This window comes from Stegodyphus dumicola, chromosome 12 (assembly GCF_044657685.1).
Source record: "Stegodyphus dumicola isolate Sdum_Otavi_A_Nest chromosome 12, ASM4465768v1".
NCBI lineage: Eukaryota > Metazoa > Arthropoda > Arachnida > Araneae > Eresidae > Stegodyphus > Stegodyphus dumicola.
This window is the reverse complement of record NC_140779.1, coordinates 109344913-109363034: the sequence shown is the minus strand read 5'-3', so window position 1 is coordinate 109363034 and position 18122 is coordinate 109344913. Positions and strand designations below refer to the sequence as shown.

General features: G+C 31.8%; 2 protein-coding genes across 3 annotated transcripts in view; one reads left to right on the top strand and one right to left on the bottom strand.

Annotated features, from left to right (window-relative positions):
- Positions 1–1634: 1634 nt before the first annotated feature.
- Positions 1635–14865, bottom strand: LOC118182224 (uncharacterized). Of its 2 annotated transcripts, none has more exons than XM_035351545.2 (4): positions 14618–14865; positions 13291–13547; positions 6403–6450; positions 1635–2446 (listed from the first exon to the last, which is right to left on the bottom strand). In XM_035351545.2, exons 1-4 carry the CDS (start codon positions 14650–14652, stop codon positions 1761–1763), a joined length of 1026 nt encoding a protein of 341 aa, XP_035207436.1. In that variant the 5' UTR covers positions 14653–14865; the 3' UTR covers positions 1635–1760. The 2 variants fall into 2 exon arrangements, with proteins under 2 accessions (XP_035207436.1, XP_035207437.1); XM_035351546.2 differs by lacking the exon at positions 14618–14865 and adding an exon at positions 14352–14505.
- A 306-nt stretch (positions 14866–15171) lies between these two features.
- Positions 15172–18122, top strand: part of LOC118182221 (uncharacterized) — a 141070-nt gene continuing 138119 nt past the window's right edge. The window contains exons 1-2 of the mRNA XM_035351541.2: positions 15172–15301; positions 17837–17972. Coding sequence (XP_035207432.1) covers positions 17855–17972 — 118 coding nt within the window. The 5' untranslated portion in view covers positions 15172–15301; positions 17837–17854. The remainder of the gene's footprint in view (positions 15302–17836; positions 17973–18122) is intronic.

Here is an 18122-nt window from a genome sequence, read left to right as displayed (position 1 = left end):
AAATCTGTGAATCCGTAGATTCCATTGGAGTAGAACATATTGAACTCAGCGCATGCGCAAGCTGGGATTAAAGTTCTCCGCTTGTATTCCCACAAAGTTTTTTTCTTTTCTCCGTCACCTAGCTGCCTGTTCGCGTTCGTGTCTAGCGTTTCATGCCTTTTCGTAGCGTAGTGTATACGCCCATCGGCATCGGCTCTTTCCTGTGTCTTGCCGATAAGTGAGCTAGGTGCTACCAATTTTTATGAGCTTCAATATTGGGGACACTATTGCAGATTTCAAATATTTTATTATAAGAAATTTAATAATTTTTATCGTTAATAGAGGCTTTTCCCGCACCTCCAAAAATACATTCCCGCCCCCCGGTTAAGAACCACTGCTCAAGAAGATGAAAATTGGCAATATTGATCTCTTAGCTGATCTTCCAGTAAATCATTGTAATAAAAAACCTTGGAGATATTTGAGTTAGCAGTTCATTTTCCTAATTCATTATTTTTTGCTTTATTTTAACTATTAATGCTTTTCAGGAATTTTCCTTTCTGCTTGGTTGACCTTTAACTAAATATGATTACTAATAAAATCCCCGTTCTTTCACTGTTAAATTTATTTGTGTTGCTATTTAGCAAATTGACTTTTAAGTCACCTCGATTACTTAGTTCTGAACAACATTATAACTAGGAAAATGAATTTCACTTCTTTCCCCGTTTGAGTTATATACATTTTTGAATTTTCCTTTCATCTCTATTGCTTTACAGAATTCTCCTATCTATCAATACAATATACATTTAGCTCCATAAGTTCAAACACGAATTTTTAAATTGCCCTTTACACAAAAGGCAAACAACTCTTGATTACCCATTGGTTTTGGTCGATGTGACTCTTGAAAATAACTTACTTATCGTTGCATTGCTTGAAAATTAAACAAATAAATCAATTAAGCACATAAAACCTGCAGCCACTGACGTTGATAACTGTTTGCACCTGCTCTTTGATTTTAGAATTACTAGGTGTCAACATATTTTTTAAGCCTAAATATCTTTTATTTATTATTATAAACTTAGAACAGCAGATACATTATTTTTACACATAAGCGTTTTACGATCTATTAAAATTTTTAAAGTCGCAAAAAGTAGCATAAAGAAATGACATAGCAGCAAACGTTTCACAAAATCGCACACACAACAAATTTTAGTCGCAAAATTTTGTCAAAAATAGTAGATTTGTGAAAATTTGTTATGACTTATCTCACTTGTCTGACAGTAACATTAGAAAAAGCCCACGAAGTTCCTCGTGGCAAGGAGCGCAAGATTACGCCTGACATTAGCAACAGCCTTGAGCACCTGACAGGTGACAGTGCGATTTAGCTTAGTTCCGCCCCCCAATTTTGATGAAAAGCACCTCGGGGGGGGCGGGTTTGAGGGTGTCCCACCCTTTTACCCTACCAGCAACCTCTCGAGAGAACTTTCGGCTCGCTGCATATTTAATGCTCCAATGCCGCATAGACACTATACATTTACAAACTTCCATGCCTTCTCTGGAATTCGAGCCCAGCCCCTTAAGCGCGGCAGTCAGCGTTACTAATTATTATTCCGGTTGGACGGTTGTTATAATAAATAAAAAAATAGAACACACACAAATGGCGATTTTGTATTTTATTTTGTCAATCACAAAAATATTTCAGAAATAAATAAATATAAAAATGCGTCTACACATGAGAAAATAGCTATAAATCATTTATATATATATAGCTTCGTATAAATTAATTAGGCTTTATTTAGTCTTTTGACAGACACTTCTGGTGATGGCATTTGATCTATGGCTAAAGTATCAGATGTCATATTATTAGCTAAACTGTGGATTCTAATCTGATGTCTCACTAACTGGCGCGTTGATACGATTGGCAAGTTTGATATAGGAGGTAGTTTCACAGTTAGTTTTTGGTCTTCTACATTCTCTCCACAACGCTGTCCGAAACCTTCGTCATCAGAAATACTCTTGTCAGAAAGAGATGAATATGATGAATAACTTTGGTACTGAGACTCAAACGATGGCAGAGAATTTTGTATCTCTGATGGAAGGTCTTCTTTGCTTAAGTGTTCTACACATGGTTGCTGTACTTTGGTATGAGGCACTGAGCTGGATGTTGACGGATTGTTAGATGAGTTAAAACTGAAACGTCGCCAGAAATTGCCTTTTTTCCGCCTAGCACCTTGAGAGCTTAACTGTGATATTATATTGCATTTGGATTCAAGTTCTTTTTCCAGACGTAATATAGCATTGTCTCTTTGTTCTAGTTCTTGATGGTATTGCCACAATGCAAGTTTTTCTTTTTGGTCGAGTATATCAATAGCTTGATGACTTTCGGCAAGCTTCCGTTTCAACTCAGAGTTTTCCTTCAGCATATTATTTACTTTTTGTTCAAGAGATTTTACACTGCACTTAAAAAAATCTGAAAAGAAAAGGAAATTCCCATTAGGCTTAGTTTGGGGGCGGGGTGATAATACAACACATTTAAAGAAACCATTTTATACATTAAAATATTTTTCTTCCATATAAGTACAAAATCATATTCTTGAACTTTTGTAATTCATAATTCTGTTCAATGTTTATATTCCAGCAATCCACGCTAAAGATTTACGTTTATTTCTCAACACTAAATTTTTTAATACATTTATTACATGCACTGGTAGCCGCCTAAATCATTACTTGCACTAGTAGCTATTACTTGCACTGGTAAATCATTACTTGCACTGGTAGCCGCCTAAAATACTTATTATAAAAAAGAAATGAATATATAATGATTTTAATGAATGTAGCTAATGTAATTTAATAAAATTATTTAAGGTTTTTAATTAGATATATCTTGAATTAATTTTTACTTCAATCAATCAGATTAAAATGCTAAATAAAAATGTTGAGAACTGCGTTTATTGCTTTTAAGTCGGTTAGTCTTTTAATCAATAACACACAGATTAAATTTGAAAATTACATACATTACACTTTGCCGACAGGCAACACAGTGGTGCATGGAAATGAAAGTATTTTATTTCAGGCAATGGCAACACATCGCTTTTAAATAGCCAAGTTTATTGATTAAATCTGAAACATAGCTAACTCTTTACCCATGTAAGGAACATACTAGTATGCTGAATATAAAAATTATAACAACAACATAAATGTGAAAAAGGAGCCAAGTTCGAAAGAAATGACATTCGATGTAATCAGTGTCACCAACAAAAGAATTGAGATCTAACGGATGGCAAGTTCCATAGCAGTTCCTTTAATTATAGCTGTAGAAATATACAATGTTCTTCAGTTCATTTAAAAAACAAATTATTACTTTCTTTGATAATGGATTTCCATCTTGGAAAGTTTTAATTGTCAATAAATTACGTTAAAAATTTTGACTTCTTCAATTAAAAATTAACTTTGTGATAAAGCACACAAATTTAGAGTAATTTCACAAGAAAGATATAAGAAATCACACATTCCTTCACATACTGTATAAAAAACGACACTTAACATTTCACTTTCTTTTGTAAAAGCATTCAGATTTCTTTAAAAAAACTGACGAACTTAATCTCCCTTAAATTGAATTGCTGCTTCTAATAGACTGTTAATGCCTAGGTTTGATAGGCTTAACTTCTGCTCTCTGATGTTTGGTCTAAACAAAGATTTATTTCGAAAAATCAAGATTAATTGATTGAATTATGATAAATCACAAGATCGCTATTGGTCTAAGAGAAAAAGTTGACTGCAGAACTTTATTCACAGTAAGTGAGTATAGCAAATATGTGGAACAGAAGGAAGTAAAAAGTTTACAAAAATATTTTACTGATGGGATATAAGTCATAACTTTCAATTCTTAAGCTAATTGCTCACACTAATAATTCATCTTTTAATTTATATTTTTGAAATTTTCCTTCCTTGTGAGTGACTTAATTTCATGTCCATTCCTGTAAAAGGTGTGTAAAATATCCATCTCTATTCTTTCAACCACACATTCCAATTTTCAAGCAGAATACTCATTACAGTTTCTGCTGAAAATGTTAACAGTGCATTGATAAATTATATTTTTTTCTAACAAAACAGAAGCCTGCAATAAATTTTATATTTAATTACACTAATTTTTATAGTAAATTTCTTTATTTGCTTACTATTCATATTGCATAAATTATTTTCCTTTTAAGTCATCTTCGTGTTTTCTATAGAATACAAAATAATATTCTAAAGTTTATTGCAACTGGGAAAAATGTAAATATTATTAGGAATTTTGTATTTAGATAGCTAATTTTAGTAGAATTATAATTAAAAAATTGCTTTCTCTCCTTGTGCAATAGGTGGGTTGCATTAAAGACAGAGCTTTGCATGGGCTTGGTATGTTAAAGATGCTCCGTTACATTTTGTCAAATGGCAACAGATTTGAGTGACAAGTGAAACAAAGTATTTACAGTGGACGACATTTAAAGTGAGTCAAAGCAAAATCATGTTTGGGGACCAATTGCCTTTTTTTTGGGGGGCTAATAAGGTAATATCCATTTTAAAAGTTGTTTTTTAAAGACATAAATGGAACTTGCATTCAAGATAGTTGGTTTGGTTTATCTGATTATGCGAAAGCATTCAAGGGCTATTGGTAAAAGGGAAGGAATGCCTTTATGGAGAACTTTCTACGGAAAACTGGTTCATATACACGTTACACGTGGAGAAAACTATGAAAAGCCAGCAGCCAGCGTGTTTGCTAGGATCTGAATCCCGGATAAAACTACCACTGTTCAGTGACTTTACCACTCAGCCACTAGTGGACTGCATTCAAGACAGAGCTTTGCATTATGAGCTTGACATGTTAAAAATGCTTAAGAATGGTAACTGAATGTTCAGGAAAAATCAATATATTTTATTTTAATTTGAAAGTTAATGAAAAAGAGATAATTTAGTTTACACATTTTTGAAATCCTAGGTAGCACATACAAAATGATTTGCAGAAATGAGAATGATATTTAAAGGGAAAAATTGTTTGGTATTAAAGTCAATACAATACATGAATTATACACTGCATGCATATTACTGAATACTGAATATTATTGATATTGAATGCAAGGCATTTTTATTAAATATGGGAACTTTATTTTCATTAATTCTCTCTCAGTTATAAACTTCTAAACACTTACGAGAAGAAAAAATGTTTTAATGATATAATAAGGCTTTTTATAAATAGAATGTATTTAAAGATAGAATTAATGAGTCTAGTGAATGAAAAGCATCTGTATTTTAAGAAATGACACAAGCATTCAATATTTCCCCCCCCCCCAATGAACTAGTTTTTCCCAAGTAAGCATTAATGTTTGAACCCTATGGACACTTTATTTTCTTGATATCAAGAACATTACTCAAGATGATACAATACAGGAGGTGGATTGATATTGCACACATTAGACACTTAACATAAATGTTTATGCTTTCCTTAGGATATTTGAAACAAGACCCATTAGTGTAAAGTACCTTTGCTAACCATTAAACTAACCATATAATACGAATGAATTAAAAAAATTTTGTGGCACTGATAAAATTTTCCCAACCGTCTACATAAGTTTACATCTAATAGTTTGAAATTTTTAAATTTCTGATTTTTTATGAAAATAATAGTAATTATTAAAAGCACCTCCCACACACATACACACACATATATATATATAGATAGATAAAACTTAAGAATCTTGTAATTTGCATTTTTGAATGCCTTAAAATACATAAAAGGTTATCAGATTATAGTAGATGCTTTAGATTAACTAGTACAGATATTAATTTTAAAATGTTGTGAAAGAAAGATATCTGTTTTTAAAGTAATGATGTAACATAAAATGTTTTAACAAACAGGAGTAAATTACAGTTGAAAATGAGTACTTACACATTACCACATCAATTATGAAACTATTGCCAAGAAACACAATCGAATGCCAATTATGGTTAAGTATGACATCCCAATACAATCATAGTATCTGCACTTTTGTTAGATGTAACTCCAGTCGATTCTCAGTTAGCCACCTTTTATTTTTATCAATAAGGAGATAAACAAGCTGTTATAACTGTATTTAGAAAAAGCAAGAATGAAGCTATTCAAATACTTCCATATCAATGGCTATTTGGTGGACTGTGCAGAAAGAGAGAGAGAGAGAAATGTTTTATTCTAAGAGTTGTAGATAGAAGGGTGACCCAGAATTCCTCAGGAAACCACTGTTGCAGCTTTGGCAAAATTTCTATCAATTTTCATAGTCAATGAAATAATATGCAAGTACTGAAAAATGAATATCACTACAGCTCATTAGACACTACTACTTAAAAATATTTAAATCAGAATTATCATTTTATGACATAAATATCATTTGAACTATCAATTTAAGTACTTACCACTATCAGGTAAAATACAGCCTTCTGCTTCACAACGAAACTGTAGATCTGAAAAACCAAGCAGAAATTAAAAATTTTCATTATTATTTGAAAATGTTATACAGGGTGCAGCAGTGAATTGAGTGGTTTTGGCAATAGCACTTGTTTTGGTTTGGCGGGAATGATTTACCATTAACTTGAAAAAAAATTAAAACATTTTTAGTAACAATGGAACAGTGGACATGCTGTAAAGGCATTTTATACAAACAGAAACAGTTAATGTGATCACTCAGCATGAATACTGTGTGTTCTTGTGTTTTTTGAAGCTAATGATTCACTCTTGATGACATTTTAAAAATCGCCCAATTCACTGCCACATCCTGTATATCCATTTGGCTGTTACCTAGATAGAGGCATGTCACATTACAACTCTCAGTTCACCCTTAGATAATAAAAAAAATTATGAATTATAATATATTAATAAAATTTGGAATTCTATCCCATACAAAGACATATATGCAGTCTCAGATGCTAAAAAGGCCTTTTGAGATGATTTCTTTATGAAAATATTTTCTAAAATGGTGTTGAGAAAGTATCAGCCCATTTACGGATGGAATTAACAGAAATTCCACATGACTCAACTTTAAAGTAAACATTCAGCAAAATGTGCTTCCTTGAATTTACAAATGGTATTTTTTCCACAAATCCACAAATTTACCTCCTACGTGAATTTCATGTTCAACAGAATGCAGGAATAACCTTTCTCACTTATGAAAAGAAACAAATCCCCAACAAGATCCATGTCAAGAAAGATTTATTTTACTTTTGAAAATGCAATATGTTGCCAGACATCTGAAAACTAGTTTCAGAAAAAGTCATCTGTTGTATGTGTTAATAAACTGCAGTGATGAAAGCAAAATACACTGACTACCAATAAGTATTTGGACACCTGTGGTAGAAAAGAAAAACTAACTTTATTCAAAATCAACAGTTGATAGAGCCTCCACGAGAGGTAATTACAGCGTGGACCCTCCGGGGCATACTTTCCACAAGTCTTTGTATGACAGCTAATGGTTTCTTCCACTCGGTTTGGAGAAGACATAGAAGTTCATTCACCAATTTTGCACGGGTAGTGCACCCCTGAATTCGGCGATGCAACTCATCCCAGAGGTTCTCGATAGGGTTCTGGTCTGGACTCTGGGCAGGCCAGTCCATTTGATGAACTCCATTGGTCCCATACCAAGCCTTGGTTAACGTCGAAACATGACAACTGGCATTGTCGTCCTGAAAGTAACAGGGATCCAACCCGTAAAACTGCCACAACGTAGGAAGCACATTGTTATCCAAAATAATGCAGTAGGCATCAGAGTTGAGCTTACCATGAATGGAGACCAAGGGTCCCATCCCATACCAGGAGAAACACCCCCAGACCATAATTCCACCTCCACCAAACTTGATAGTTGGCACAATGCATTCTGGCAGGAGACGTTCTCCAGGTAGACGCCAGACCCAGACTCTGCCATCCGAACGGTAAAGGGTGAACCTTGATTCGTCACTCCAAAGAACCCGTTTCCACTGATCTCTACGGTCCAATTTTGATGTGCTTTGCACCACATTAACTGAGCAGCGAGGTTGGACTTTGTGATCAAAGGCTTATGGGCAGCAGCACGACCATGAAAACCAAGCAGATGTGCTTCCTTACGGATGGTATTCATTGAAACAATACTCTCGGATGCCTGTTGAAGCTCCTCGCGGATGAGGGCCATCGGTTGGGTGCGGTTCTTCCGAATTTCTCTGGACAGCACTCGTCGGTCTCTATCTCCCAGTTTCATTGATCTGCCGACTCGGGGCACATTCCGACAATCACCGCTCACCTTTCACTTCTTAATCACATAGGCCACTGTCGATTTTAGGTACTTCAGATCGCTAGATATGTCCCTTAAAGATTGGCCACATTTGTGATACCCGATAATTATACCTTTCTCAAAATCAGAAAGCTCCGAACTGCGAGGCATCTTGCATGCGACTAAAGCCAATGCTGTTTCCTACACGACATATATCGGCGGAGACCGTGACGTACCTTAGGACTGCAGATATCGTCATTTGCATAGGTGTCCAAATACTTATTGGTAGTCAGTGTATAATAAATAATGGATTTGCCAGGTTGGTGTCACGGATATAAAATATTAGTAGGTGTAAAATCAACGATGTTTTATATGTAGAATGTTTCATCTTGAGATGTATGCCAAGCAAATATGCAGCTACAGAGCCAAATTACTGATCACACAAATTTATGCTACATTATTATTTCTTCAATAATGAGGTATTTATTTAGTGCTGAAGTGAAATTAAAAATCGGGACACTCTACATGTTTTATTACAGTGGGGGAAAAAATCAAATGCGCATGGCGTAAAGCATACAATAAGAAAAAAAAAAAAAAAAAAAGCTTTTTAGAAGTTTTTGAGGTCTGGATCTTGGACCTTTTTACTGTAATGTTAATGAAACCTCATGTTACGGAGGTTGTAAAAGATTATATATAGGGGATTAATTTGTATATTTTAATTATTAATGAAAACTAAATTTTTCAGTATACCTCAAATTTTTTAGCTAAGAAGAGTAGAATTCAGTAAGCATTGAATGGTAATTACATAACAATGCAACTAATTTTTAAGACATATATTTCCCAGACATTCAAAGTTTTACTATATTAATACTGAAAAGAAAAAGAATTTCATTTTACAATGTATGTTCCCAGTATTGTGCATCTCTGCATGGATTTTGTTGAGTTTCAGCATTTTTAAGAAGAAACATGTAATTTTTTACTCAACTATTTTGGTAATATGGTACGTTTTCAATATTTTATGTTCCTCTATTCATAACTGCAGTACATCAAAAACTTTCAGTTGATATCAAGAGCTCAAACAAACAATGTTGGAAAAGTTATGTAAGCAAAGTGAATGCACCATTCTTCTTCAACACAGCATTTTCAGTGACTCTGCCAGTCACTGAAGTCACCCTGGAGTGCACTTCAGCTTCCTCCTTACGGCATCTTGAATGGCCTAGACCGAGCCATAGTGCTGTCTTTTCATGACTCTTTTCAGTCAAGGAATAGGAAGAAGTCTGAATGAGCTACATTTGGATTGTAGGGTGGCTGGGGAAGCTGTGTGATGCCATGTTTGGTCAGGAAATCTATGACAGCAATTGTGTGACTGGCCCATTGTCTTGATGAAGCCTCCACGATCCAGCGATTGCTGGACAGATACGGGTGACTCATTTTCTGAGGCTGAGGCATTCAGAGCTCAAAAGATTTCACACTTTTGCTAAGATTTCCTCACTTTTTGCCATTGAAAGGTGTTCTGACAATTACTTATCTTCCCTTCCAAAATAATTTGTGCCCATGGCCTCATTCCGATAAGCAGTGTTGATCATCCCATGGGTTTCACTCACAGTTTTACCCAGTTTGGCTCAAAATGTGAGTGCATAACACTGTTCTAACAAGCCATTTATTGTGGAGATAACAAGACACCTTGAAAGGTTAACCTTAAACTCAATCTACACTTCATGAAGGCTTGGAGACGATTGGTGACTGGTGCATTGGTAACTAAGATCCCCCACAACCCATCAGCACAGTAACATCTCCCCTTCTTCACAATGTTTTGCCGGGGAAACATCAGTCCTACTACTTCTCGGACAAACCCTGTGTATGGAGAATTCAAAGATGTCTCAGCCAAATTTGTTGAAGATTCTTCAGTTTTTCTAAAAAGTGTATGGATATCAGCTACAGATGTCTTAAATATTGATGTAATTAGTCTTTTTTTTTTTTTTTTCATCTCATGCCTTCAAAATGCATAGTCTCTAAAGACATTCAGTATCATGGACAAAATTGCTTCATTATTTTACTCTGATCAATTACTGATGAAACAGAAGACAACAACCTTTACTCATTAGAATGCCAAAGAAAACAAGCTGTTTCAAAAGTGAGTTTAGTATACAGTGAATGAAAGGGAGGATGATTACAGATATATTTGCAGAATGCCTCAAGAAAATCATTAACACATTAAGATTTTCTCAACAGAATAAATCATTAAGAAAAAATGTAAGCCATTATGGAAAAAAAAAAAAAATACTTATTTATATTTATTTATTTATTTGCCTAAAATTCAGTTTTTTTTTATGTTATGTTATTTGATTTCTGAAATTTAAAAAATAAAAAATTTGATCTTATTTGGAAATATGGATAATATTTTAACAAACTAAATGTAGAATGATAAAATTGTGTCAAGCAATGGCACAATGATAAAACCATAGAGAATTATTTGTATGCTAACTAATAACTAACTAAACGTAGAACTTTCTCTTAATATATCTTTTCTGAATGGTCTGTGAAAAACGTATTGAATTTGCTTTGCAGTATATTCTCTTTTAATACAGAATGCAGTTTTCAAAGGTAACATGTTCAATATTGGGTGGCAAAATATTCATTCAAAAAAAATTGATTCAAATAAATAAAATCAAATTTAAAAAATATATTTGAATAAATATGCTTAAAGTACACAATGCAAAAGAATAAACAGAAATGTTTAAAATAATTATTTGAGGACCTATAATTCAATCATGCAACTCAAATAATTACAATAAAATTCGAAAAAGAAAAAAAAAAGAATATCTAAAAATATAAAATGAATAAAAAATATATGCGAGAAAGAAAAAATATTCACTTTTTTTTCTACTCATGCAGAATGAAAAGGAAAGTAAAACAAGTTGTCGTAAACTGAGAAGTTTGCTGAATGATTATTCTTGGAACAGAGTAAAAAAGGTTGTCAAAGGTAAATTTCTGAGTTATTACTTAAATTTCACACCAGAATTTATAAAATTTGGGTTTTAGGCATAATCTGATACAGTCAAAAGTCTTTAACCGGACGTCCATAATCCGGAAAAGCTACAAACTTTCTGCGCATGCATAAATGCATTGCATGCGCTTAATACATTTACGCATGCATGTTTAATGTATAACGGACGGTATAAGCTAAGCTAAAATTACCTAATAATCTAATTATTAGGTAATAATTAGAATAATCTTCGAATATGTCAAAAATAATTTCCGATTCTGGAGCTGCCAAAGGATCTACAAAGCGAAAGCATGTTTTGATGTCCAACAAACAAAAAGTGGAATTGCTACAAAAATGGATAAAGGCATATCCTTTGTTTTTCTAACCATTCCGAAATCTGTTTATCAATTTCACGCTGCTCTGCCGAGGGGGGGGGACGTAGCACCGCGCAATGAACTGGAAGTTGATCTGTCAGCACCATCCTTAATTTCAGGGCTGATGTTTTTATTTTATTCGGCTTATAATTCCTTACTAAATGTAGTATTTCATCTCGATATACTCCGTCTTTGACATGATTTAAATCAAATTCCTCGTCATTATAAATATCACGAATACACATCAAATAGTTTTCTGGTTGCAATTTTCTAATTTCGACTATACATAATGTATGCTTTACGCATGCGCGTGTTGAAAGAAATGTTTAATAAAGTAAACAAATAAATATTAAGGGTTTTTTTTTTGTAAATTTTGATACCCTTTAGATCATAATTGCTCTTTATTTCATAAATTACGATTTCATATTTTTAATTTCATAATTTCTGAATACCATCTTACCAGATTTAAATTGATGATCTATAATCCGGAAAAACCGATAATACGGAATCGCCGAAGTCCTGACGAGTCCGGATTAAAGACTTTTGACTGTAATAGGATTGAAATATGGAAAACAACAGGCGTATCATTTCAGAAATAATCTGATTTGTTATGATACAAATCAATGCTATATGTAAATCTAATATATATCCTAAGTTGCGCTTTTGAGACATCAAGAACACAAACAGAATTTCATCAATTAGCCCAGTAGAACATGAGATATAGAACTGTTCCCTCCTTTTTTTCTGACTGGATGTACTTAAGTACTATCCCATCCATCATGAAACTATCACCAAGCAGTGCAATTTAGCACAAATTATGGATAAGCTCAACTTCATTTCTTTTGCACTTTCATTTGTTGTTACCCAGATTGATTCTGGATAGATAAGCCTTGTTTAATTTTTATAAACAAGGTTATATATGAACAGATGTTAACATGGATATACAGTAACAGATGTTAATGTATATCCACGTTCATCTGTTTAATGCATCTATTATTACTATATATTTTCATTAACTGTTAGTACTATATTTTTCTTGCATTTAAATCATAATAAATTTAAAAAAAAAAAAAAATTGGAACCTGCCTTCTACAGAACAGCAAGCAAGAGATTATTTGATTATTTTTGGAATTATGAGATCCTAGCATGAGTTGAATGCCAATTGTTTATCAATAAAGGGGCTACAGTCCCTAGAGAATTCTGCATGGCACAACTTCGGCAGGATCTCCACCAACTTTCATGGTTTAATAAAAGCCAACAGAGTTGATGGGATGATTCGTAAATACCAAAATATATTTTTGGCTACATTACATAAATATAAATAAATTGCTAAACAAAACTGTATTAAATAAAATAATAATTACGATTTTACAATTTATTACAGTATTTACAATTTATTTAATTGTATTTAACATTTATATTAAATTTCCTCTCTCTATATATATTAAATAACTTATGTTGTACAGATATTGAATGCATTTCCATTTACCTCAGTCAGTTTCATTTTAATATTTGGCAACAAATCGCATTTTCTTTAGCTGGAAATACACCAACACTATTTTCTTTTACCAAGGCTGCTACAGAAAACAAGTACCCTGATTTTATCTATTTATCTGTCCTTATTTATGATTCAAATACTTCTTTATAAGGCTAAATAAATATCAAGTAATGCTCTAATTATTCAGTATTAAAAGTTTATACAAACCTCTGCATAAATTATGGAGTTGTTCAATTTCATCATGCAGTCCTTTTAACATAAATGCATGTTCATTTTTTAAAAACTGAATATTGTCATGAGCTACTCTGAGTTGTTCTTTTAGAATATCAACATCATCAGAATCAAACATTCGAGCTGGTAGTATTTCACCAGATGCACCATGCTCCAACTGTTCATGTGTCTTCACTTTTTTTACTAAAGGTAATTCTTTGCTGATTTCAGTCATGTCAGCGTCTCTAGAATATCTGTAAAATGTATGGTAGAATTTTAAAAATACTTTAAAACATAGTTATAGGACGGAGCAAATAAATTATAACTTCAAATTTGGAAAGGAAATCTCTGAAAATTCATCTTCCCCCTCTTCTCAATTTTGAGTACTTTTTTCCCTTTAGATGACTTAAATTATTATCTATTTTACAGTATGATACTTTCTTGTTATAGTTGCTTGTTAATCATTAAATTATGGTTCATGCCTATTTATATAGTTTACATAACTTGCAAATATTTTAAAAGAGGAGCTTGAAAAATGTTATTAATGCTTTTATTTATTTTTGCATTTTAATTTAAGAATATTCCTAGATTACACGCTTTTCTTTATAATAAGTTACTGAATTATTGTAGAAAAATTGTAATTAGTATGCAAAATTTAATATTATACCAAATGGGGAGGGAGGGATGCTATAGAATGTAATTATTTATTATTAACATTATTTTATACATAAAATAAATTTCTTCATGGAAAAGAATTTTTAATATCAATAAATAGCACAAAATTTCTAACTAACATATAATTTGCATCTTTATTTAATGAAAATATAAAATTTCTTTGATTAAAAAATGTCTCAAAATACTTCACTTATGAGGGTTAAATAAAATTGTAAATATATATATTAAATACATAGAAATATCGTTAAAATTAATATATAAGAATATTCAATATAAATAATAAATGAAAACAATAGTAAAACGTAGTAAGTTCTTTGTTTCCTTTCACAAACAAATAAAATAACAAATAAATTGTACAAATATAAAATTTAAAAAATACAAACTATCAAATCTGCCTTTAAAAGTATTTAGTATAAGAATTCAATGATACAAAAAATTCCATGATCACTTCTAACAAGATTCAAAGCAAAAATCAGAGCTATTTTTGGACGACATTAAAAACAAACACAGTTTGGTAGTCATGCGGAACATTTCCTCGCTTACGCATAACACTAGGGCATTATCACCAAGAATGACCGCATTTTAATGTAATTTGCAAGGGGTTGTTGATCAGAGAATGAATTTATCAAGAGTGACATTTTTCACTTGCCTGATTCTTTTTTGTTCTTGTGACTCATGAAACATCTGTCAGTGCATCAGAAAAGAAGACTTTGTTTAATTACTTTTAAGTCACAAGTTCTTGTAATAAATTTCATTTTAATTAATAACCGAAAAATAGATCTTCAAATCATAACTACTAATTATTTTCAACTCAATTAAGAATTTTCCCAGTCCCAAGAAATGCTTAAACAGAAAAGTATTGATTACATTTTTCCCATTTCTTTCTATTTGTTGCTATGCGACAGAAAAGTGCTATTGCCAAACGTTTAAATCATAATATAGTATAAAAGTCAGCATGAAGCAAGATAATAGATATAATAATATTATAATAGTATTTATAAACGTTTCTGAAAATAGTGTTTTATAAAATAATGTTATATGAATTGATATTTCTTTTAAAATTCAGTATATATTCAAAATATTATTATTTGAAGATGGCACGAATATTATCATAGTGTTATTTATCAGATATAATTTAATGTAATCTATATAAATATAAAGTGTTCTTTTTACTTTAACTTACAGTGTTAACTACGCACTTAATTTTAATTTCGATTGAATTAATTTTTGTATTATCATCAGCTATTTAATAAACTGTTAATGGCAACAGGTTCCGATTTAAACGGGCAGTTTTTTAACAGACTGATTTCCTGTAAATTGTAATTAATTTGGGGTAATGTATATTTAATATGTCTATTAGATAAATTTAATAAGTGTGCTAATACGTAGCATAAAACTGCTTGAATGTACTTTTTAAAAGGTTGGTTTCGTATCCAGTTTCAAGACATACAAACACGTATCTTGAATGAAGTCACGGGGAATTTTAAAATCTTTTCAAAAAGAGATTTCTTGTATAAAAACTAGTGTTTATTCATTAAGTAGTAAATCATATATGTATATCATTACATAGGACTGTTACAGTACAATTTTGAATTGATAAGCTGTTTTTCTTTTGCTTATGAGTATTTTCTCATACGGTGGGATGATATCATGAAGCTTTTTAATAATAACTACCCATAAATATATTTTTACCAATTAAAATTCTTTCATCCTATTCGTTTGCTTCTAATAAAAATAAAAGTTTTGAAGGTACTGTTCTGTTATCTGGACCAAATCCAGAAATGTATGTATATATGCATGTTATTCACGTAAGCAGGAATGTATGTGTGTCTATATAGTTGTATATATACATATATGCACATACATACATGCGTATGCGCATATATTCATACATTTATGAATCCAGTCCCGGTAACAGAACAGTATCATTTTGAATTTATCTCATTCTCATTTATCTCAAGTCTATCCTTATAAATAGAATGCAAAAGGAAAGTAGCTAAATTATACAGGAATTAATTTTTTTTTTTTTTTTTAAATCTTCTGGAACTAGAACAGAAATTTCTGACTACTGATACTCTTCTTGACACTGTTGAACATAAGCCTGCTGTGTCTCAAACTGTTTGTAAGGTGTTCATTAGCACTTAATTATTTCTTCAGCTAAATCATTAAAGCGTGTATGCCAAGAGATGGGATATTCTAATGGCACATGTCAATGAGCTGTTAAAGAAACAGTGCAAAAATTCTTACAGTGCACCAACATGTGAATCTGACTGAGCAGAAACTCGATCAATACTGTCAGAATTTCCGGTATCCTCTCAGATCAAAGTCAGGAATATTCAGAATCATGTATTTAGGGATGGCATCTAGTGTCATCTTTCTAGGATTGCGAATACTTAGAAGAAGAGATTTGGGTTAAAAAACTGTTGTCATTCATGAGAAGTCATTTCATTAAAAAACTAATTAGATTTTTGATTCAAAATGTCTGCAACAAAGATCAGTGTGTCAATTTTTTATAATAAAATTAAAATTTTGAAGTTAATGGATACATCTTTATGACATTAGTGGAATAGGTCCACAGCTTCTAACAAGGTGAATCAACCTGTCATTCCTCTAACAAATATAAATGGCTCTTACCGTCCCTTTGAAAACCACGTAATTTCCAAGGGTCTTTGGTCCTCTAGATCACCAGATCATACATCATCCAACTTTGAGGATACCTTAAAACAGTCTTTGCAAACAATCTGTGGTTTCTAAAACAACTAAAAAAAGTACTGAAATCAGCTGATGTGAAGAAGATGTGTTAAACAAAATGTCATATAATGTGGAGAGTTGATATTTGGCTGAAGGTGAAAGATAAATCCAACATTTATTGTAAACTTTAAAAAATACTTAAATATCAATCCCCCCACAGTTTTTGTAAGTCTTAGAAACTATAAAATATTTTCCTTGCATTTAAATAAAAAGTTGTGCATATTTGAAAGGGTCTAAATTTGTTTGCATCATGTGTTATAATTTCGTCCTCAACTTGAAATATTTGTCTAGTATATCAGCAGTTTTTAGGGTAATTCTACTTGAAATATAAATAATTATTACTAGTTACCTTTGATATAACATCTTTCAGAATGCATACTCTTAATGGAGTACTTCTGGAATTCTTGGAAGCACCAGGATAATGCCTTTTTTTCTATGGATCATAGACTTTCTATAAGATCACCATAAATGGTTTAAACTTTCTAAAAACACTAACCTTACAAGACCATATTCATAAGTGAAAATCATAGGATCAGAAGCTGAAAGATCTGATAAATGATGGTACATATCTGGGATCTCTTTTTGATCAAAGAAATGCAGCTTTTTTGCATGTAATGTGACATGGCATCAAATCATTGAAAAGATGCTTTATCTCTGTCCACACTAAAATAAAAACTTCACTATCCGTGATATCATATCATGCATTTGATCTTGAGAGATTCTGTTAGATCTCCCTAATAAACAAAATTAAAATATTGCAAATTTCCATCACATAACATTAACTCGTATTTACCTCAAATTCTTTGAACAAGGATATATCTGAATAGATATTTCCTACCTGTTGTAAAAAAATGTATCTGAGTTTTAAATAAAATCAAAAACTGTTATGCTGTAGTTATTATTGCTAACTTTTATCCTAATTTTAAAAAAAATGTTTGACATTTTTTCCCCTGAAGAACAAAATTATGGGCAAATGCAACCAGAATGTGAAAAAGAGTTAGGAAATTCTGACTAGTGACTGATGATGAGATCATTGGGTTGGTAACATGCCTAATAGTTTATTTAAATTGAGCTATCTGTGAAAAAGTATTTTATTGAAACAAATGTTTTATTTCAGCAATATGTTTCGAAGATAATGTCTGGAAGGGTAAAAAAGCAAAGACCGGCTACAAATACAGCCGATTCTGCTACATTGTCTTTAAATGAGCGCATTCTAAAAGAATGTCATGAATTCTATACAGATCCTAAAAACGGTGAGTTATTTATTATAAAAATTTTTGTTTTTAGTAATTTATATGATAATGTATTGTTTGACCACATATTTTGAGGCATTCAGTGACACTTAAACTCAAATACCCGTCTGTTTAATAGAGCTATGATGTAAAGAGAAATGAGACATTTCA